The sequence below is a fragment of the Plectropomus leopardus genome, chromosome 9 (assembly GCF_026936395.1).
Source record: "Plectropomus leopardus strain MGB_pleo_1.0 chromosome 9, ASM2693639v1, whole genome shotgun sequence".
NCBI classification, from domain to species: Eukaryota; Metazoa; Chordata; class Actinopteri; order Perciformes; family Serranidae; genus Plectropomus; species Plectropomus leopardus.
In genome coordinates this window covers 21,979,029-22,002,450 of record NC_142184.1, presented here as the reverse complement: position 1 = coordinate 22,002,450, position 23,422 = coordinate 21,979,029, and the positions used below count along the sequence as shown (strand labels likewise).

General features: G+C 34.9%; 1 protein-coding gene across 1 annotated transcript in view; it reads right to left on the bottom strand.

The window, feature by feature from the left end:
* LOC148188736 (glutathione S-transferase Mu 3-like) overlaps positions 1-23,422 on the bottom strand; it is a 25,000-nt gene extending 1,578 nt beyond the window's left edge. Inside the window, exons 1-6 of the mRNA XM_088082234.1 lie at positions 23,261-23,422; positions 21,299-21,374; positions 21,149-21,213; positions 20,988-21,069; positions 20,724-20,821; positions 20,546-20,641 (exon numbers count right to left, since the gene is read on the bottom strand). Coding sequence (XP_087938360.1) covers positions 20,546-20,641; positions 20,724-20,821; positions 20,988-21,069; positions 21,149-21,213; positions 21,299-21,374; positions 23,261-23,296 — 453 coding nt within the window. The 5' untranslated portion in view covers positions 23,297-23,422. The remainder of the gene's footprint in view (positions 1-20,545; positions 20,642-20,723; positions 20,822-20,987; positions 21,070-21,148; positions 21,214-21,298; positions 21,375-23,260) is intronic.

Below are 23,422 nucleotides of genomic sequence, written 5' to 3'. Positions count from 1 at the left end.
TTGCCACTTTTTGGTCTTTATTTCCACTTTGTATGCAACATTCTATGCTTTGGCTTGTCTTGGCACACTATTTTATGCTGTTTTGAAGTGTTTTCAACAGTTTTAGAGACATGTCCTATTTTGACATTTTTGCCATACTATAGCCTTACCTTCTTTGTCCTTCATTCTGTGTGTTATCTGATGTGTTATAAAGGTGTTTTGAGTTGTTTTAGGGACATTCTATGCTATGGCATGTCTTGGCACGATATTTTATGCTGCTAGGAGGTGTTTTCAGCTGTATTTGGGACATGTCATATTTTGACATTTTTGCCATACTATAGCCTTGCTTTTAGGGGTCATTTTTTCAACATGCATTATTATGGTGTTTTTGGCCCTTTTTGCAATATTCTATACTATGGCATGTCTTGGCACGCTATTTTATGCTGTTTTGAGGTGTTTTCAACAGTTTTTGGGACATGTCATATTTTGACATTTTTGCCATACTATAGCCTTGCTTTTTCGGGTCATTTTTTCAACATGCATTATTATGATGTTTTTGGCAATTCCTGCAACATTCTATGCTATGGCATGTCTTGGCACGCTATTTTATGCTGTTTTGAGCTGTTTTGAGCTGTTTTTTGGTCAGGTCATATTTTGACATTTTTGCCATACTATAGCCTTGCTTTTTCGAGTCATTTTTTCAACATGCATTATTATGATGTTTTTGGCCCTTTTTGCAATATTCTATACTATGGCATGTCTTGGCACACTATTTTATGCTGTTTTGAGTTGTTTTCAACTGTTTTTGGGACATGTCATATTTTGACATTTTTGCCATACTATAGCCTTGCTTTTTCGGGTCATTTTTTCAACATGCATTATTGTGATGTTTTTAGCAATTCCTGCAACATTCTATGCTATGGCATGTCTTGGCACGCTATTTTATGCTGTTTTGAGGTGTTTTGAGCCCTTTTTTGGAAAGGTCATATTTTGACATTTTTGCCATACTATAGCCTTGCCTTTTCGGGTTATTTTTTCAACATGCATTATTATGGTGTTTTTGGCAATTCCTGCAACATTCTATACTATGGCATGTCTTGGCACACTATTTTATGCTGTTTTGAGGTGTTTTGAGCTGTTTTTTGGTCAGGTCATATTTTGAAATTTTTGCCATACTATAGCCTTGCTTTTTTGGATAATTTTTTCATCATGCATTATTATGGTGTTTTTGGCAATTCCTGCAACATTCTATACTATGGCATGTCTTGGCACACTATTTTATGCTGTTTTGAAGTATTTTGAGCTGTTCTTTGGACAGGTCATATTTTGAAATTTTTGCCATACTATAGCCTTGCTTTTAGGGGTCATTTTTTTCAACATGCATTATTATGATGTTTTTGGCAATTCCTGCAACATTTTATGCTATGGCATGTCTTGGCACACTATTTTATGCTGTTTTGAAGTGTTTTGAGCTGTTTTTTGGACAGGTCATATTTTGACATTTTTGCCATACTATAGCCTTTCTTTTTCGGATAATTTTTTCATCATGCATTATTATGGTGTTTTTGGCAATTCCTGCAACATTCTATACTATGGCATGTTTTGGCACGCTATTTTATGCTGTTTTGAGGTGTTTTGAGCAGTTTTTGGGACATGTCATATTTTGACATTTTTGCCATACTATAGCCTTGCTTTCTTTGTCATTTTTTCAACATGCATTATTATGGTGTTTTTGGCCCTTTTTGCAATCTTCTATACTATGGCATGTCTTGGCATGCTATTTTATGCTGTTTTGAGGTGTTTTGAGCTGTTTTTTGGTCAGGTCATATTTTGACATTTTTGCCTTGCTTTCTTTGTCATTTTTTCAACATGCATTATTATGATGTTTTTGGCAATTCCTGCAACATTCTATACTATGGCATGTCTTGGCACACTATTTTATGCTGTTTTGAGTCGTTTTCAGCTGTTTTTGGGACAGGTCATATTTTGACATTTTTGCCATACTATAGCCTTGCTTTTTCGGATAATTTTTTCATCATGCATTATTATGGTGTTTTTGGCAATTCCTGCAACATTCTATGCTATGGCATGTTTTGGCACACTATTTTATGCTGATTTGAGGTGTTTTCAACAGTTTTTGGGACAGGTCATATTTTGACATTTTTGCCATACTATAGCCTTGCTTTCTTTGTCATTTTTTCAACATGCATTATTATGATGTTTTTGGCAATTCCTGCAACATTCTATGCTATGGCATGTTTTGGCACACTATTTTATGCTGATTTGAGGTGTTTTCAACAGTTTTTGGGACAGGTCATATTTTGACATTTTTGCCATACTATAGCCTTGCTTTTTCGGATAATTTTTTCAACATGCATTATTATGATGTTTTTGGCCCTTTTTGCAATATTCTATACTATGGCATGTCTTGGCACACTATTTTATGCTGTTTTGAGTCGTTTTCAACAGTTTTTGGGACAGGTCATATTTTGACATTTTTGCCATACTATAGCCTTGCTTTTTCAGATAATTTTTTCATCATGCATTATTATGGTGTTTTTGGCAATTCCTACAATATTCTATACTATGGCATGTCTTGGCACACTATTTTATGCTGTTTTGAAGTGTTTTGAGCTGTTCTTTGGACAGGTCATATTTTGACATTTTTGCCATACTATAGCCTTGCTTTTAGGGGTCATTTTTTCAACATGCATTATTATGATGTTTTTGGCAATTCCTGCAACATTTTATACTATGGCATGTCTTGGCACGCTATTTTATGCTGCTTTGAGGTGTTTTGAGCTGTTTTTGGGACATGTCATATTTTGACATTTTTGCCATACTATAGCCTTGCTTTCTTTGTCATTTTTTCAACATGCATTATTATGGTGTTTTTGGCCCTTTTTGCAATCTTCTATACTATGGCATGTCTTGGCACTCTATTTTATGCTGTTTTGAGTTGTTTTCAACTGTTTTTGGGACATGTCATATTTTGACATTTTTGCCATACTATAGCCTTGCTTTTTCGGGTCATTTTTTCAACATGCATTATTGTGATGTTTTTAGCAATTCCTGCAACATTCTATGCTATGGCTTGTTTTGGCACACTATTTTATGCTGTTTTGAGGTGTTTTCAACAGTTTTTGGGACAGATCATATTTTGACATTTTTGCCATACTATAGCCTTGCTTTTTCGGATAATTTTTTCATCATGCATTATTATGGTGTTTTTGGCAATTCCTGCAACATTCTATACTATGGCATGTCTTGGCACACTATTTTATGCTGTTTTGAGTTGTTTTCAACTGTTTTTGGGACATTTCATATTTTAACATTTTTGCCATACTATAGCCTTGCTTTTTCAGGTCATTTTTTCAACATGCATTATTGTGATGTTTTTAGCAATTCCTGCAATTTTCTATGCTATGGAATGTCTTGGCACGCTATTTTATGCTGTTTTGAGGTGTTTTGAGCTGTTTTTGGGTCAGGTCATATTTTGACATTTTTGCCATACTATAGCCTTGCTTTTTCGGATAATTTTTTCATCATGCATTATTATGGTGTTTTTGGCAATTCCTGCAACATTCTATACTATGGCATGTTTTGGCACGCTATTTTATGCTGTTTTGAGGTGTTTTGAGCTGTTTTTGGGACATGTCATATTTTGACATTTTTGCCATACTATAGCCTTGCTTTTTCGGGTCATTTTTTCAACATGCATTATTGTGATGTTTTTAGCAATTCCTGCAACATTCTATGCTATGGCTTGTTTTGGCACACTATTTTATGCTGTTTTGAGTTGTTTTCAACTGTTTTTGGGACATGTCATATTTTGACATTTTTGCCATACTATAGCCTTGCTTTTAGGGGTCATTTTTTTCAACATGCATTATTATGGTGTTTTTGGCCCTTTTTGCAATATTCTATACTATGGCATGTCTTGGCACAGTATTTTTTGCTGTTTTGAGTTGTTTTCAACTGTTTTTGGGACAGGTCATATTTTGACATTTTTGCCATACTATAGCCTTGCTTTTTCGGGTCATTTTTTCAACATGCGTTATTGTGATGTTTTTAGCAATTCCTGCAACATTCTATGCTATGGCATGTCTTGGCACGCTATTTTATGCTGTTTTGAGGTGTTTTGAGCTGTTTTTTGGACAGGTCATATTTTGACATTTTTGCCATACTATAGCCTTGCTTTTTCGGGTCATTTTTTCAACATGCATTATTATGGTGTTTTTGGCAATTCCTGCAACATTCTATACCGTGGCATGTCTTGGCACACTATTTTATGTTGTTTTGAAGTGTTTTGAGCTGTTTTTTGGACAGGTCATATTTTGACATTTTTGCCATACTATAGCCTTGCTTTTAGGGGTCATTTTTTTCAACATGCATTATTATGATTTTTTTGGCAATTCCTGCAACATTTTATGCTATGGCATGTCTTGGCACGCTATTTTATGCTGCTTTGAGATGTTTTGAGCTGTTTTTGGGACATGTCATATTTTGACATTTTTGCCATACTATAGCCTTGCTTTCTTTGTCATTTTTTCAACATGCATTATTATGATGTTTTTGGCAATTCCTGCAACATTCTATGCTATGGCTTGTTTTGGCACACTATTTTATGCTGTTTTGAGGTGTTTTCAACAGTTTTTGGGACAGGTCATATTTTGACATTTTTGCCATACTATAGCCTTGCTTTTTCGGATAATTTTTTCATCATGCATTATTATGGTGTTTTTGGCAATTCCTGCAACATTCTATACTATGGCATGTCTTGGCACACCATTTTATGCTCTTTTGAGGTGTTTTCAACAGTTTTTGGGACAGGTCATATTTTGACATTTTTGCCATACTATAGCCTTGCTTTCTTTGTCATTTTTTCAACATGCATTATGATGATGTTTTTGGCAATTCCTGCAACATTCTATACTATGGCATGTCTTGGCACACCATTTTATGCTCTTTTGAGGTGTTTTCAACAGTTTTTTGGACAGGTCATATTTTGAAATTTTTGCCATACTATAGCCCTGCTTTTAGGGGTCATTTTTTCAACATGCATTATTATGATGTTTTTGGCAATTCCTGCAACATTTTATGCTATGGCATGTCTTGGCACGCTATTTTATGCTGTTTTGAGGTGTTTTGAGCAGTTTTTGGGACATGTCATATTTTGACATTTTTGCCATACTATAGCCTTGCTTTTTCGGGTCATTTTTTCAACATGCATTATTACGATGTTTTTGGCAATTCCTGCAACATTCTATGCTATGGCTTGTTTTGGCACACTATTTTATGCTGTTTTGAGTTGTTTTCAACTGTTTTTGGGACATGTCATATTTTGACATTTTTGCCATACTATAGCCTTGCTTTTAGGGGTCATTTTTTTCAACATGCATTATTATGGTGTTTTTGGCCCTTTTTGCAATATTCTATACTATGGCATGTCTTGGCACAGTATTTTTTGCTGTTTTGAGTTGTTTTCAACTGTTTTTGGGACAGGTCATATTTTGACATTTTTGCCATACTATAGCCTTGCTTTTTCGGGTCATTTTTTCAACATGCATTATTATGGTGTTTTTGGCAATTCCTGCAACATTCTATACCGTGGCATGTCTTGGCACACTATTTTATGTTGTTTTGAAGTGTTTTGAGCTGTTTTTTGGACAGGTCATATTTTGACATTTTTGCCATACTATAGCCTTGCTTTTAGGGGTCATTTTTTTCAACATGCATTATTATGATTTTTTTGGCAATTCCTGCAACATTCTATGCTATGGCATGTCTTGGCACGGTATTTTGTGCTGTTTTGAGGTGTTTTCAACTGTTTTTGGGACAGGTCATATTTTGACATTTTTGCCATACTATAGCCTTGCTTTCTTTGTCATTTTTTTCAACATGCATTATTATGATGTTTTTGGCAATTCCTGCAACATTTTATGCTATGGCATGTCTTGGCACGCTATTTTATGCTGCTTTGAGATGTTTTGAGCTGTTTTTGGGACATGTCATATTTTGACATTTTTGCCATACTATAGCCTTGCTTTCTTTGTCATTTTTTCAACATGCATTATTATGATGTTTTTGGCAATTCCTGCAAAATTCTATGCTATGGCTTGTTTTGGCACACTATTTTATGCTGCTAGGAGGTGTTTTCAACAGTTTTTGGGACAGGTCATATTTTGACATTTTTGCCATACTATAGCCTTGCTTTCTTTGTCATTTTTTCAACATGCATTATTATGATGTTTTTGGCAATTCCTGCAACATTCTATACTATGGCATGTCTCGGCACACTATCTTATGCTGTTTTGAGGTGTTTTCAGCTGTTTTTGGGACATGTCATATTTTGACATTTTTGCCATACTATAGCCTTGCTTTTTCGGATAATTTTTTCATCATGCATTATTATGATATTTTTGGCAATTCCTGCAACATTCTATACTGTGGCATGTCTTGGCACACTATTTTATGCTGTTTTGAAGTGTTTTGAGCTGTTCTTTGGACAGGTCATATTTTGAATTTTTTGCCATACTATAGCCTTGCTTTTAGGGGTCATTTTTTCAACATGCATTATTATGATGTTTTTGGCTATTCCTGCAACCTTTTATACTATGGCATGTCTTGGCACACTATTTTATGCTGTTTTGAGTTGTTTTCAACTGTTTTTGGGACATGTCATATTTTGACATTTTTGCCATACTATAGCCTTGCTTTCTTTGTCATTTTTTCAACATGCATTATTATGATGTTTTTGGCAATTCCTGCAATATTCTATGCTATGGCTTGTTTTGGCACACTATTTTATGCTGTTTTGAGGTGTTTTCAACAGTTTTTGGGACAGGTCATATTTTGACATTTTTGCCATACTATAGCCTTGCTTTCTTTGTCATTTTTTCAACATGCATTATTATGATGTTTTTGGCAATTCCTGCAACATTCTATACTATGGCATGTCTTGGCACACTATTTTATGCTGTTTTGAAGTGTTTTGAGCTGTTTTTTGGACAGGTCATATTTTGAAATTTTTGCCATACTATAGCCTTGCTTTTTCGGGTCATTTTTTCAACATGCATTATTATGATGTTTTTGGCAATTCCTGCAACATTCTATGCTATGGCTTGTTTTGGCACACTATTTTATGCTGTTTTGAGGTGTTTTCAACAGTTTTTGGGACAGGTCATATTTTGACATTTTTGCCATGCTATAGCCTTGCTTTTTCGGGTCATTTTTTCAACATGCATTATTATGGTGTTTTTGGCAATTCCTGCAACATTCTATGCTATGGCATGTCTTGGCACACCATTTTATGCTCTTTTGAGGTGTTTTCAACAGTTTTTGGGACAGGTCATATTTTGACATTTTTGCCATACTATAGCCTTGCTTTTAGGGGTCATTTTTTCAACATGCATTATGATGATGTTTTTGGCAATTCCTGCAACATTCTATACTATGGCATGTCTTGGCACACTATTTTATGCTGTTTTGAAGTGTTTTGAGCTGTTTTTGGGACATGTCATATTTTGAAATTTTTGCCATACTATAGCCTTGCTTTTAGGGGTCATTTTTTCAACATGCATTATTATGATGTTTTTGGCAATTCCTGCAACATTTTATGCTATGGCATGTCTTGGCACGCTATTTTATGCTGTTTTGAGGTGTTTTGAGCTGTTTTTTGGTCAGGTCATATTTTGACATTTTTGCCATACTATAGCCTTGCTTTTTCAGATAATTTTTTCATCATGCATTATTATGGTGTTTTTGGCAATTCCTGCAACATTCTATACTGTGGCATGTCTTGGCACACTATTTTATGTTGTTTTGAAGTGTTTTGAGCTGTTTTTTGGACAGGTCATATTTTGACATTTTTGCCATACTATAGCCTTGCTTTTTCGGATAATTTTTTCAACATGCATTATTATGATGTTTTTGGCCCTTTTTGCAATATTCTATGCTATGGCATATCTTGGCACGCTATTTTATGCTGTTTTGAGTCGTTTTCAACTGTTCTTGGGACATGTCATATTTTGACATTTTTGCCATACTATAGCCTTGCTTTTTCGGATAATTTTTTCATCATGCATTATTATGATATTTTTGGCAATTCCTGCAACATTCTATACTGTGGCATGTCTTGGCACACTATTTTATGCTGTTTTGAAGTGTTTTGAGCTGTTTTTTGGACAGGTCATATTTTGACATTTTTGCCATACTATAGCCTTGCTTTTAGGGGTCATTTTTTTCAACATGCATTATTATGATTTTTTTGGCAATTCCTGCAACATTCTATGCTATGGCATGTCTTGGCACGGTATTTTGTGCTGTTTTGAGGTGTTTTCAACTATTTTTGGGACATGTCATATTTTGACATTTTTGCCATACTATAGCCTTGCTTTCTTTGTCATTTTTTCAACATGCATTATTATGATGTTTTTGGCAATTCCTGCAACATTCTATGCTATGGCTTGTTTTGGCACACTATTTTATGCTGTTTTGAGGTGTTTTCAACAGTTTTTGGGACAGGTCATATTTTGACATTTTTGCCATACTATAGCCTTGCTTTTTCGGATAATTTTTTCAACATGCATTATTATGATGTTTTTGGCCCTTTTTGCAATATTCTATGCTATGGCATATCTTGGCACGCTATTTTATGCTGTTTTGAGTCGTTTTCAACTGTTCTTGGGACATGTCATATTTTGACATTTTTGCCATACTATAGCCTTGCTTTTTCGGATAATTTTTTCATCATGCATTATTATGATATTTTTGGCAATTCCTGCAACATTCTATACTGTGGCATGTCTTGGCACACTATTTTATGCTGTTTTGAAGTGTTTTGAGCTGTTTTTTGGACAGGTCATATTTTGACATTTTTGCCATACTATAGCCTTGCTTTTTCGGATAATTTTTTCATCATGCATTATTATGGTGTTTTTGGCAATTCCTGCAACATTCTATACTATGGCATGTTTTGGCACGCTATTTTATGCTGTTTTGAGGTGTTTTGAGCTGTTTTTGGGACATGTCATATTTTGACATTTTTGCCATACTATAGCCTTGCTTTCTTTGTCATTTTTTCAACATGCATTATTATGGTGTTTTTGGCCCTTTTTGCAATCTTCTATACTATGGCATGTCTTGGCACACTATTTTATGCTGTTTTGAGTTGTTTTCAACTGTTTTTGGGACATGTCATATTTTGACATTTTTGCCATACTATAGCCTTGCTTTTTCGGGTCATTTTTTCAACATGCGTTATTGTGATGTTTTTAGCAATTCCTGCAACATTCTATGCTATGGCATGTCTTGGCACGCTATTTTATGCTGTTTTGAGGTGTTTTGAGCTGTTTTTTGGTCAGGTCATATTTTGACATTTTTGCCATACTATAGCCTTGCTTTTTCAGATAATTTTTTCATCATGCATTATTATGGTGTTTTTGGCAATTCCTGCAACATTCTATACTGTGGCATGTCTTGGCACACTATTTTATGTTGTTTTGAAGTGTTTTGAGCTGTTTTTTGGACAGGTCATATTTTGACATTTTTGCCATACTATAGCCTTGCTTTTAGGGGTCATTTTTTTCAACATGCATTATTATGATTTTTTTGGCAATTCCTGCAACATTTTATGCTATGGCATGTCTTGGCACGGTATTTTGTGCTGTTTTGAGGTGTTTTCAACTGTTTTTGGGACATGTCATATTTTGACATTTTTGCCATACTATAGCCTTGCTTTCTTTGTCATTTTTTTCAACATGCATTATTATGATGTTTTTGGCAATTCCTGCAACATTTTATGCTATGGCATGTCTTGGCACGCTATTTTATGCTGCTTTGAGATGTTTTGAGCTGTTTTTGGGACATGTCATATTTTGACATTTTTGCCATACTATAGCCTTGCTTTCTTTGTCATTTTTTCAACATGCATTATTATGATGTTTTTGGCAATTCCTGCAACATTCTATGCTATGGCTTGTTTTGGCACACTATTTTATGCTGTTTTGAGGTGTTTTCAACAGTTTTTGGGACAGGTCATATTTTGACATTTTTGCCATACTATAGCCTTGCTTTTAGGGGTCATTTTTTCAACATGCATTATTATGATGTTTTTGGCAATTCCTGCAACATTTTATGCTATGGCATGTCTTGGCACGCTATTTTATGCTGTTTTGAGGTGTTTTGAGCAGTTTTTTGGACAGGTCATATTTTGAAATTTTTGCCATACTATAGCCTTGCTTTTAGGGGTCATTTTTTCAACATGCATTATTATGATGTTTTTGGCAATTCCTGCAACATTCTATACTGTGGCATGTCTTGGCACACTATTTTATGTTGTTTTGAAGTGTTTTGAGCTGTTTTTTGGACAGGTCATATTTTGACATTTTTGCCATACTATAGCCTTGCTTTTTTGGGTCATTTTTTCAACATGCATTATTATGATGTTTTTGGCAATTCCTGCAACATTTTATGCTATGGCATGTCTTGGCACGCTATTTTATGCTGTTTTGAGGTGTTTTGAGCTGTTTTTGGGACATGTCATATTTTGACATTTTTGCCATACTATAGCCTTGCTTTCTTTGTCATTTTTTCAACATGCATTATTATGGTGTTTTTGGCCCTTTTTGCAATATTCTATACTATGGCATGTCTTGGCACACTATTTTATGCTGTTTTGAGGTGTTTTCAACTGTTTTTGGGACATGTCATATTTTGACATTTTTGCCATACTATAGCCTTGCTTTTTCAGATAATTTTTTCATCATGCATTATTATGGTGTTTTTGGCAATTCCTGCAACATTCTATACTGTGGCATGTCTTGGCATACTATTTTATGTTGTTTTGAAGTGTTTTGAGCTGTTTTTTGGACATGTCATATTTTGACATTTTTGCCATACTATAGCCTTGCTTTTAGGGGTCATTTTTTTCAACATGCATTATTATGATTTTTTGGCAATTCCTGCAACTTTCTATGCTATGGCATGTCTTGGCACGGTATTTTGTGCTGTTTTGAGGTGTCTTCAACTGTTTTTGGGACAGGTCATATTTTGACATTTTTGCCATACTATAGCCTTGCTTTCTTTGTCATTTTTTTCAACATGCATTATTATGATGTTTTTGGCAATTCCTGCAACATTCTATGCTATGGCATGTCTTGGCACACTATTTTATGCTGTTTTGAGGTGTTTTGAGCTGTTTTTTCGTCAGGTCATATTTTGACATTTTTGCCATACTATAGCCTTGCTTTTTCAGATAATTTTTTCATCATGCATTATTATGGTGTTTTTGGCAATTCCTGCAACATTCTATCCTGTGGCATGTCTTGGCATACTATTTTATGTTGTTTTGAAGTGTTTTGAGCTGTTTTTTGGACAGGTCATATTTTGACATTTTTGCCATACTATAGCCTTGCTTTTTTGGGTCATTTTTTCAACATGCATTATTATGATGTTTTTGGCCCTTTTTGCAACATTCTATGCCATGGCATGTCTTGGCACGCTATTTTATGCTGTTTTGAGGTGTTTTGAGCTGTTTTTTGGTCAGGTCATATTTTGACATTTTTGCCATACTATAGCCTTGCTTTTTCAGATAATTTTTTCATCATGCATTATTATGGTGTTTTTGGCAATTCCTGCAACATTCTATACTGTGGCATGTCTTGGCATACTATTTTATGTTGTTTTGAAGTGTTTTGAGCTGTTTTTTGGACAGGTCATATTTTGACATTTTTGCCATACTATAGCCTTGCTTTTAGGGGTCATTTTTTTCAACATGCATTATTATGATTTTTTTGGCAATTCCTGCAACATTTTATGCTATGGCATGTCTTGGCACGGTATTTTGTGCTGTTTTGAGGTGTTTTCAACTGTTTTTGGGACATGTCATATTTTGACATTTTTGCCATACTATAGCCTTGCTTTCTTTGTCATTTTTTTCAACATGCATTATTATGATGTTTTTGGCAATTCCTGCAACATTCTATGCTATGGCTTGTTTTGGCACACTATTTTATGCTGTTTTGAGGTGTTTTCAACAGTTTTTGGGACAGGTCATATTTTGAAATTTTTGCCATACTATAGCCTTGCTTTTTCGGATAATTTTTTCAACATGCATTATTATGATGTTTTTGGCCCTTTTTGCATCGTTCTATGGTATGGCATGTCTTGGCACACTATTTTATGCAGTTTTGAAAACTTTTCAGCTGGTTTTGGGACATGTGATTTTTGACATTTTTTGCCTTACTATAGTCTTGCTTTTTCGGATAATTTTTTCATCATGCATTATTATGATATTTTTGGCAATTCCTGCAACATTCTATACTGTGGCATGTCTTGGCACACTATTTTATGCTGTTTTGAAGTGTTTTGAGCTGTTTTTTGGACAGGTCATATTTTGACATTTTTGCCATACTATAGCCTTGCTTTTAGGGGTCATTTTTTCAACATGCATTATTATGATGTTTTTGGCAATTCCTGCAACATTCTATGCTATGGCATGTCTTGGCACACTATTTTATGCTGTTTTGAGGTGTTTTGAGCTGTTTTTTGGACAGGTCATATTTTGACATTTTTGCCATACTATAGCCTTGCTTTCTTTGTCATTTTTTTAAACATGCATTATTATGATGTTTTTGGCAATTCCTGCAACATTCTATGCTATGGCTTGTTTTGGCACACTATTTTATGCTGTTTTGAGGTGTTTTCAACAGTTTTTGGGACAGGTCATATTTTGACATTTTTGCCATACTATAGCCTTGCTTTTAGATAATTTTTCAACATGCATTATTATGATGTTTTTGGCAATTTTTGCAATATTCTATGCTATGGCATATCTTGGCACGCTTATTTTATGCTGTTTTGAGGTGTTTTCAACTGTTCTTGGGACATGTCATATTTTGACATTTTTGCCATACTATAGCCTTGCTTTTTCGGGTCATTTTTTCAACATGCATTATTATGATGTTTTTGGCAATTCCTGCAACATTCTATACTGTGGCATGTCTTGGCACACTATTTTATGTTGTTTTGAAGTGTTTTGAGCTGTTTTTTGGACAGGTCATATTTTGACATTTTTGCCATACTATAGCCTTGCTTTTAGGGGTCATTTTTTTCAACATGCATTATTATGATTTTTTTGGCAATTCCTGCAACATTCTATGCAATGGCGTGTCTTGGCACGGTATTTTGTGCTGTTTTGAGGTGTTTTCAACTGTTTTTGGGACATGTCATATTTTGACATTTTTGCCATACTATAGCCTTGCTTTCTTTGTCATTTTTTTCAACATGCATTATTATGATGTTTTTGGCAATTCCTGCAACATTTTATGCTATGGCATGTCTTGGCACGCTATTTTATGCTGCTTTGAGATGTTTTGAGCTGTTTTTGGGACATGTCATATTTTGACATTTTTGCCATACTATAGCCTTGCTTTCTTTGTCATTTTTTCAACATGCATTATTATGATGTTTTTGGCAATTCCTGCAACATTCTATGCTATGGCTTGTTTTGGCACACTATTTTATGCTGTTTTGAGGTGTTTTCAACAGTTTTTGGGACAGGTCATATTTTGACATTTTTGCCATACTATAGCCTTGCTTTTTCGGATAATTTTTTCAACATGCATTATTATGATGTTTTTGGCCCTTTTTGCAATATTCTATGCTATGGCATATCTTGGCACGCTATTTTATGCTGTTTTGAGTCGTTTTCAACTGTTCTTGGGACATGTCATATTTTGACATTTTTGCCATACTATAGCCTTGCTTTTTCGGATAATTTTTTCATCATGCATTATTATGATATTTTTGGCAATTCCTGCAACATTCTATACTGTGGCATGTCTTGGCACACTATTTTATGCTGTTTTGAAGTGTTTTGAGCTGTTTTTTGGACAGGTCATATTTTGACATTTTTGCCATACTATAGCCTTGCTTTCTTTGTCATTTTTTCAACATGCATTATTGTGATGTTTTTAGCAATTCCTGCAGCATTCTATGCTATGGCATGTCTTGGCATGCTATTTTATGCTGTTTTGAAGTGTTTTGAGTTCTTTTTATGACAGGTAATATTTTGACATTTTTGCCATACTATAGCCTTGCTTTTAGGGGTCATTTTTTCAACATGCATTATTATGATGTTTTTGGCAATTCCTGCAACATTTTATGCTATGGCATGTCTTGGCACGCTATTTTATGCTGTTTTGAGGTGTTTTGAGCTGTTTTTGAGACATGTCATATTTTGACATTTTTGCCATACTATAGCCTTGCTTTTTCGGATAATTTTTTCAACATGCATTATTATGGTGTTTTTGGCCCTTTTTGCAATCTTCTATACTATGGCATGTCTTGGCACACTATTTTATGCTGTTTTGAGTTGTTTTCAACTGTTTTTGGGACATGTCATATTTTGACATTTTTGCCATACTATAGCCTTGCTTTTAGGGGTCATTTTTTCAACATGCATTATTATGATGTTTTTGGCAATTCCTGCAACATTCTATACTATGGCATGTCTTGGCACTCTATTTTATGCTGCTTTGAAGTGTTTTGAGCTGTTTTTTGGACAGGTCATATTTTGACATTTTTGTCATACTATAGCCTTGCTTTTAGGGGTCATTTTTTTCAACATGCATTATTATGATTTTTTTGGCAATTCCTGCAACATTCTATGCTATGGCATGTCTTGGCACGGTATTTTGTGCTGTTTTGAGGTGTTTTCAACTGTTTTTGGGACATGTCATATTTTGACATTTTTGCCATACTATAGCCTTGCTTTCTTTGTCATTTTTTTCAACATGCATTATTATGATGTTTTTGGCAATTCCTGCAACATTTTATGCTATGGCATGTCTTGGCACGCTATTTTATGCTGCTTTGAGATGTTTTGAGCTGTTTTTGGGACATGTCATATTTTGACATTTTTGCCATACTATAGCCTTGCTTTCTTTGTCATTTTTTCAACATGCATTATTATGATGTTTTTGGCAATTCCTGCAACATTCTATGCTATGGCTTGTTTTGGCACACTATTTTATGCTGTTTTGAGGTGTTTTCAACAGTTTTTGGGACAGGTCATATTTTGACATTTTTGCCATACTATAGCCTTGCTTTTTCGGATAATTTTTTCAACATGCATTATTATGATGTTTTTGGCCCTTTTTGCAATATTCTATGCTATGGCATATCTTGGCACGCTATTTTATGCTGTTTTGAGTCGTTTTCAACTGTTCTTGGGACATGTCATATTTTGACATTTTTGCCATACTATAGCCTTGCTTTTTCGGATAATTTTTTCATCATGCATTATTATGATATTTTTGGCAATTCCTGCAACATTCTATACTGTGGCATGTCTTGGCACACTATTTTATGCTGTTTTGAAGTGTTTTGAGCTGTTTTTTGGACAGGTCATATTTTGAAATTTTTGCCATACTATAGCCTTGCTTTCTTTGTCATTTTTTCAACATGCATTATTGTGATGTTTTTAGCAATTCCTGCAGCATTCTATGCTATGGCATGTCTTGGCACGCTATTTTATGCTGTTTTGAAGTGTTTTGAGTTCTTTTTATGACAGGTAATATTTTGACATTTTTGCCATACTATAGCCTTGCTTTTAGGGGTCATTTTTTCAACATGCATTATTATGATGTTTTTGGCAATTCCTGCAACATTTTATGCTATGGCATGTCTTGGCACGCTATTTTATGCTGTTTTGAGGTGTTTTGAGCTGTTTTTGAGACATGTCATATTTTGACATTTTTGCCATACTATAGCCTTGCTTTTTCGGATAATTTTTTCAACATGCATTATTATGGTGTTTTTGGCCCTTTTTGCAATCTTCTATACTATGGCATGTCTTGGCACACTATTTTATGCTGTTTTGAGTTGTTTTCAACTGTTTTTGGGACATGTCATATTTTGACATTTTTGCCATACTATAGCCTTGCTTTTAGGGGTCATTTTTTCAACATGCATTATTATGATGTTTTTGGCAATTCCTGCAACATTCTATACTATGGCATGTCTTGGCACTCTATTTTATGCTGCTTTGAAGTGTTTTGAGCTGTTTTTTGGACAGGTCATATTTTGAAATTTTTGCCATACTATAGCCTTGCTTTTAGGGGTCATTTTTTCAACATGCATTATTATGATGTTTTTGGCAATTCCTGCAACATTTTATGCTATGGCATGTCTTGGCATGCTATTTTATGCTGTTTTGAGGTGTTTTGAGCAGTTTTTGGGACATGTCATATTTTGACATTTTTGCCATACTATAGCCTTGCTTTTTTGGGTCATTTTTTCAACATGCATTATTATGATGTTTTTGGCAATTCCTGCAACATTTTATGCTATGGCATGTCTTGGCACGCTATTTTATGCTGTTTTGAGGTGTTTTGAGCTGTTTTTGGGACATGTCATATTTTGACATTTTTGCCATACTATAGCCTTGCTTTCTTTGTCATTTTTTCAACATGCATTATTATGGTGTTTTTGGCCCTTTTTGCAATATTCTATACTATGGCATGTCTTGGCACACTATTTTATGCTGTTTTGAGGTGTTTTCAACTGTTTTTGGGACATGTCATATTTTGACATTTTTGCCATACTATAGCCTTGCTTTTTCAGATAATTTTTTCATCATGCATTATTATGGTGTTTTTGGCAATTCCTGCAACATTCTATACTGTGGCATGTCTTGGCATACTATTTTATGTTGTTTTGAAGTGTTTTGAGCTGTTTTTTGGACAGGTCATATTTTGACATTTTTGCCATACTATAGCCTTGCTTTTAGGGGTCATTTTTTTCAACATGCATTATTATGATTTTTTGGCAATTCCTGCAACTTTCTATGCTATGGCATGTCTTGGCACGGTATTTTGTGCTGTTTTGAGGTGTCTTCAACTGTTTTTGGGACAGGTCATATTTTGACATTTTTGCCATACTATAGCCTTGCTTTCTTTGTCATTTTTTTCAACATGCATTATTATGATGTTTTTGGCAATTCCTGCAACATTCTATGCTATGGCATGTCTTGGCACATTATTTTATGTTGTTTTGAGGTGTTTTGAGCTGTTTTTTCGTCAGGTCATATTTTGACATTTTTGCCATACTATAGCCTTGCTTTTTCAGATAATTTTTTCATCATGCATTATTATGGTGTTTTTGGCAATTCCTGCAACATTCTATACTGTGGCATGTCTTGGCATACTATTTTATGTTGTTTTGAAGTGTTTTGAGCTGTTTTTTGGACAGGTCATATTTTGACATTTTTGCCATACTATAGCCTTGCTTTTTTGGGTCATTTTTTCAACATGCATTATTATGATGTTTTTGGCCCTTTTTGCAACATTCTATGCCATGGCATGTCTTGGCACGCTATTTTATGCTGTTTTGAGGTGTTTTGAGCTGTTTTTTGGTCAGGTCATATTTTGACATTTTTGCCATACTATAGCCTTGCTTTTTCAGATAATTTTTTCATCATGCATTATTATGGTGTTTTTGGCAATTCCTGCAACATTCTATACTGTGGCATGTCTTGGCATACTATTTTATGTTGTTTTGAAGTGTTTTGAGCTGTTTTTTGGACAGGTCATATTTTGACATTTTTGCCATACTATAGCCTTGCTTTTAGGGGTCATTTTTTTCAACATGCATTATTATGATTTTTTTGGCAATTCCTGCAACTTTCTATGCTATGGCATGTCTTGGCACGGTATTTTGTGCTGTTTTGAGGTGTCTTCAACTGTTTTTGGGACAGGTCATATTTTGACATTTTTGCCATACTATAGCCTTGCTTTTAGGGGTCATTTTTTTCAACATGCATTATTATGATTTTTTTGGCAATTCCTGCAACATTCTATGCTATGGCATGTCTTGGCACACTATTTTATGCTGTTTTGAGGTGTTTTGAGCTGTTTTTTCGTCAGGTCATATTTTGACATTTTTGCCATACTATAGCCTTGCTTTTTCAGATAATTTTTTCATCATGCATTATTATGGTGTTTTTGGCAATTCCTGCAACATTCTATGCTATGGCATGTCTTGGCACACTATTTTATGCTGTTTTGAGGTGTTTTGAGCTGTTTTTTCGTCAGGTCATATTTTGACATTTTTGCCATACTATAGCCTTGCTTTTTCAGATAATTTTTTCATCATGCATTATTATGGTGTTTTTGGCAATTCCTGCAACATTTTATGCTATGGCATGTCTTGGCACGCTATTTTATGCTGTTTTGAGGTGTTTTGAGCAGTTTTTTGGACAGGTCATATTTTGAAATTTTTGCCATACTATAGCCTTGCTTTTAGGGGTCATTTTTTCAACATGCATTATTATGATGTTTTTGGCAATTCCTGCAACATTCTATACTGTGGCATGTCTTGGCACACTATTTTATGTTGTTTTGAAGTGTTTTGAGCTGTTTTTTGGACAGGTCATATTTTGACATTTTTGCCATACTATAGCCTTGCTTTTAGGGGTCATTTTTTTCAACATGCATTATTATGATTTTTTTGGCAATTCCTGCAACATTCTATGCTATGGCATGTCTTGGCACGGTATTTTGTGCTGTTTTGAGGTGTTTTCAACTGTTTTTGGGACATGTCATATTTTGACATTTTTGCCATACTATAGCCTTGCTTTTTCAGATAATTTTTTCATCATGCATTATTATGGTGTTTTTGGCAATTCCTGCAACATTCTATACTGTGGCATGTCTTGGCATACTATTTTATGTTGTTTTGAAGTGTTTTGAGCTGTTTTTTGGACAGGTCATATTTTGACATTTTTGCCATACTATAGCCTTGCTTTTAGGGGTCATTTTTTTCAACATGCATTATTATGATTTTTTTGGCAATTCCTGCAACTTTCTATGCTATGGCATGTCTTGGCACGGTATTTTGTGCTGTTTTGAGGTGTCTTCAACTGTTTTTGGGACAGGTCATATTTTGACATTTTTGCCATACTATAGCCTTGCTTTCTTTGTCATTTTTTTCAACATGCATTATTATGATGTTTTTGGCAATTCCTGCAACATTCTATGCTATGGCATGTCTTGGCACACTATTTTATGCTGTTTTGAGGTGTTTTGAGCTGTTTTTTCGTCAGGTCATATTTTGACATTTTTGCCATACTATAGCCTTGCTTTTTCAGATAATTTTTTCATCATGCATTATTATGGTGTTTTTGGCAATTCCTGCAACATTCTATACTGTGGCATGTCTTGGCATACTATTTTATGTTGTTTTGAAGTGTTTTGAGCTGTTTTTTGGACAGGTCATATTTTGACATTTTTGCCATACTATAGCCTTGCTTTTTTGGGTCATTTTTTCAACATGCATTATTATGATGTTTTTGGCCCTTTTTGCAACATTCTATGCCATGGCATGTCTTGGCACGCTATTTTATGCTGTTTTGAGGTGTTTTGAGCTGTTTTTTGGTCAGGTCATATTTTGACATTTTTGCCATACTATAGCCTTGCTTTTTCAGATAATTTTTTCATCATGCATTATTATGGTGTTTTTGGCAATTCCTGCAACATTCTATACTGTGGCATGTCTTGGCATACTATTTTATGTTGTTTTGAAGTGTTTTGAGCTGTTTTTTGGACAGGTCATATTTTGACATTTTTGCCATACTATAGCCTTGCTTTTAGGGGTCATTTTTTTCAACATGCATTATTATGATTTTTTTGGCAATTCCTGCAACTTTCTATGCTATGGCATGTCTTGGCACAGTATTTTGTGCTGTTTTGAGGTGTCTTCAACTGTTTTTGGGACAGGTCATATTTTGACATTTTTGCCATACTATAGCCTTGCTTTTAGGGGTCATTTTTTTCAACATGCATTATTATGATTTTTTTGGCAATTCCTGCAACATTCTATGCTATGGCATGTCTTGGCACACTATTTTATGCTGTTTTGAGGTGTTTTGAGCTGTTTTTTCGTCAGGTCATATTTTGACATTTTTGCCATACTATAGCCTTGCTTTTTCAGATAATTTTTTCATCATGCATTATTATGGTGTTTTTGGCAATTCCTGCAACATTCTATACTGTGGCATGTCTTGGCACACTATTTTATGTTGTTTTGAAGTGTTTTGAGCTGTTTTTTGGACAGGTCATATTTTGACATTTTTGCCATACTATAGCCTTGCTTTTTTTGGTCATTTTTTCAACATGCATTATTATGATGTTTTTGGCCCTTTTTGCAACATTCTATGCCATGGCATGTCTTGGCAAGCTATTTTATGCTGTCTATACGTTTGACCTGAAAAATCTCATCAGTTCATTGCTTAGTCTAGGTGAATGTTTAGCATGGGTATCGCCGACCCAGAGGGGTAAAGAATATCAAATTAAAAAAAAACAAACAAAGAAGAAGCAACACATAAACTTCAAGATCTGTTTTTGTTTTGGTCCAATTGTGAATGCTTATTTTTCCTCATAAAGTCATAATTTGCCAAATGTGTGAGACTTTCAGGTTGTTGTGGCTTAAAAAAAACATAAGTAATGCAGCTTTAGAAACCACGTGCTTCACATATTAATCTTTCTGTAAAGGGCAAACATACCTTTTCACCAGCAAACCACTTCCTGTCTCCCAAGAAATCGGAAAACTGCTTCAGCAGGCCTGGCAGCATCTGAAGGTACCCCGGCTTCATCTTGTCCTGATGCCAAAATGATGATGTTTGTATAAGTGAAGATTCAATCACTATTTAAATGCTATTAAATGTTTAATGTAGTACTCACAAAGTCAGTGTAGCACAATCTCACAAAGCCGTTTCTGAAGTCCATTGCCTGGTTCTCCATGATGTCCACGCGGACCTTCTCATCCTCTGTCTCACCGCCTGTGATCAGATCAGATGCAGTGACACACTCAGTGAACAAAGTCTGAGATACTACGCCCAAACCCTGTGTTAAATTGTTTGATACCATGGGTATCGAAAATAAGATGTTCACAATATGGGAAAAAGGGTAAAGTATTAATATGTGGAAAAAACACACAATACTTACACATATTGTGCTTTCGAGCAATGTATCTCATGATAGCATTACTCTGCACTATCTTCCTGTCTCCATCCTCCAAGTAGGGCAGCTATAGTGAGGTGTCAACAATACCATTATTAGATGTTTTAAAACTTGCCAGCTTCACATTTTAAACATTATTCACTTACATTGGGAAAGTCCATTTCAAGTTTGTGTTTATTATCAAACCAGCAGCTCTTGTCAAAGTTGGGGGCTATGTGAGAGAAATGTGGGTTAGATCATTAAGTAGGTATGATGTATGGACACTTGTGTATCTGTTAGTGGAATTGGAAAGTTACCTTCACCACAGACGTAAAACTTGTTCTCATACTTGGTGCCGGTGTACTCCAGCAGCAGGCGAGCCGGCTGGGCGAGCTGCATGAGTGTGCAAAAATTAGAGATTGGATAACAGTTGTGGATTTTTCAACTTTTAAATCAACGCATTTCAGTTTTGAGGTTCTCACATGTGAAGATGACATGCACTGACATACATTAGCATTAAACATCATGTTGTGTGATAGAAAATTCTTAGCTGATTAATGGTAACTGGACAAACTGATCATGATAAACAACATAAACACAGCATGTTGTGCCCTCACATTATCTATTTGTCATTTGTTTAAAAAAAAAAAAGGTGACTTACAAGTACGTTTATTATTTATTATTTAAGAACACCAGTTGTGAACATTTCATTTTATCCTCAGCTGATTTTAACCAACTGCTGTATTGATTATGTGCACTTTGTATCACCAAAATTACATAACTATAAGCAATCTATCTTGAAAAATACAAAACATTTGCTGCAGATTCTCAAATGTGAGGGTTTGCTCAGCTGTTTAACATACTTTTAACCAGTCAGTTGTTGTTTTCTAAAGTCTAAAGTATACTGCTTCGTTACTTAGGACCTGCAAAAATGATGCCTCCTGACTGTCTGGTTTTGAGAACTTAACATTAACAATTTTCAGATGAGTAAAGTGGTGACTTGTTAAGGTGATTTCATGATATTTTTTGAAGGCAGATTAATCTATTAAACATATGAAAATATGAGTTGCTTGTAAAGCTCCACCTGAGTGCTTGTGGTTAAGCTTTAGAGACTTGACCTTTCACCGGTTGAACTGGGTGTGCACAAAAGAGTCAACACTATGAGGCATGCCGGTCCTGAGACCTGTGAGCAGTCAGATCATGTGACCCAGGAGCCGACTCTCTCAACAAGTTGCTGTGGTTTGTGAGGGTCACAAAATCTGACAGGTCACAGATTTCATTGTAACACCGGTGTTCTGACAATTTTAGCTGCTTTCTGTTAGGAACCGTATTGTGCCACTTGCAAGTGGATAACTGCTTGCATAAAGCACATTTACTGGTTTATTTTAAAACATATTTGCTACCTAACTAACTTTGCAGCCCTTTAATTTCACTGGTAACATTGAGCATCCAGATAGAGCACTGATAATTAACACTGCTGCTCATAACAATTTGGTTATTTGAGCTATTTTAGCATCTATTTTAATCTTAATTTCTATTTGAATTTTAATTCCTATTTTAATTTGTCTTTCTTAATTCATCTATTTTAATTGTTAGTTATTTATTTTAGTTTGTATTTTATTTTTAATTATTTATTATTTATAATTATTTAATTATTTGTATTTAATCTTTTAATTCATTCTTTATTCTGCCCCGATTGTGTTTAATTCTACTATCATTATTATTGTTATTATTATTATTATTATTATTATTATAGTAATATTATTTCTGTGTTCACCACCAATAATCTTCGAACAGCATCCTCTCTTATTGGTATGGCTTGTTGTTATTTTTGCTTGGTATTATTGTTGGCTAACATTATCATGTTCTGCTGCAAGTGACCCCTCTTACTTCTGCTTTGCTCTATTTGTCAAAGCACTTTATAAACTCTCCTTTTAAAGGCGCTTTATAAATAAAGCTATTAATGTCATTATTCGCATTTAACGTCAGAAACAGTCGCTAACGTCCCTGATAATTACCAGCACGTGCACACGCAGCAGCGCCGGGGTTAACGTTTCATAACAATGAAACTACAGATTCGCCGTCAACTATATGCTTACAAAACCAAATGCCGTTATTTAGTACACCTAACATTGCGGAAGTTAACGTTAAACACAAAGAGCTCACGCGGTGTTTGTTAGGTCGGTGTCTGGTGCATTTCCAGCGGGAGCCGTTAACATCCACAGCGATGCAAAAAAAAACAAGCGACTTTACCAGTAAAATGGTCGAGCTGGACTCACCCCGCGAATATCCCAGTAAGCCAGAATCATGGTCATTTTGAACCACTTTCCGAGACAAAAGTTGCCGATAGTACGCTGAGCAGCAGCTGCTGTGGAGACGCTGACAGAGGGAGAAAGAGGCTGGTCTGAGTCTGCAGCCTGTGAGGGGACAGGCGGAGGAGG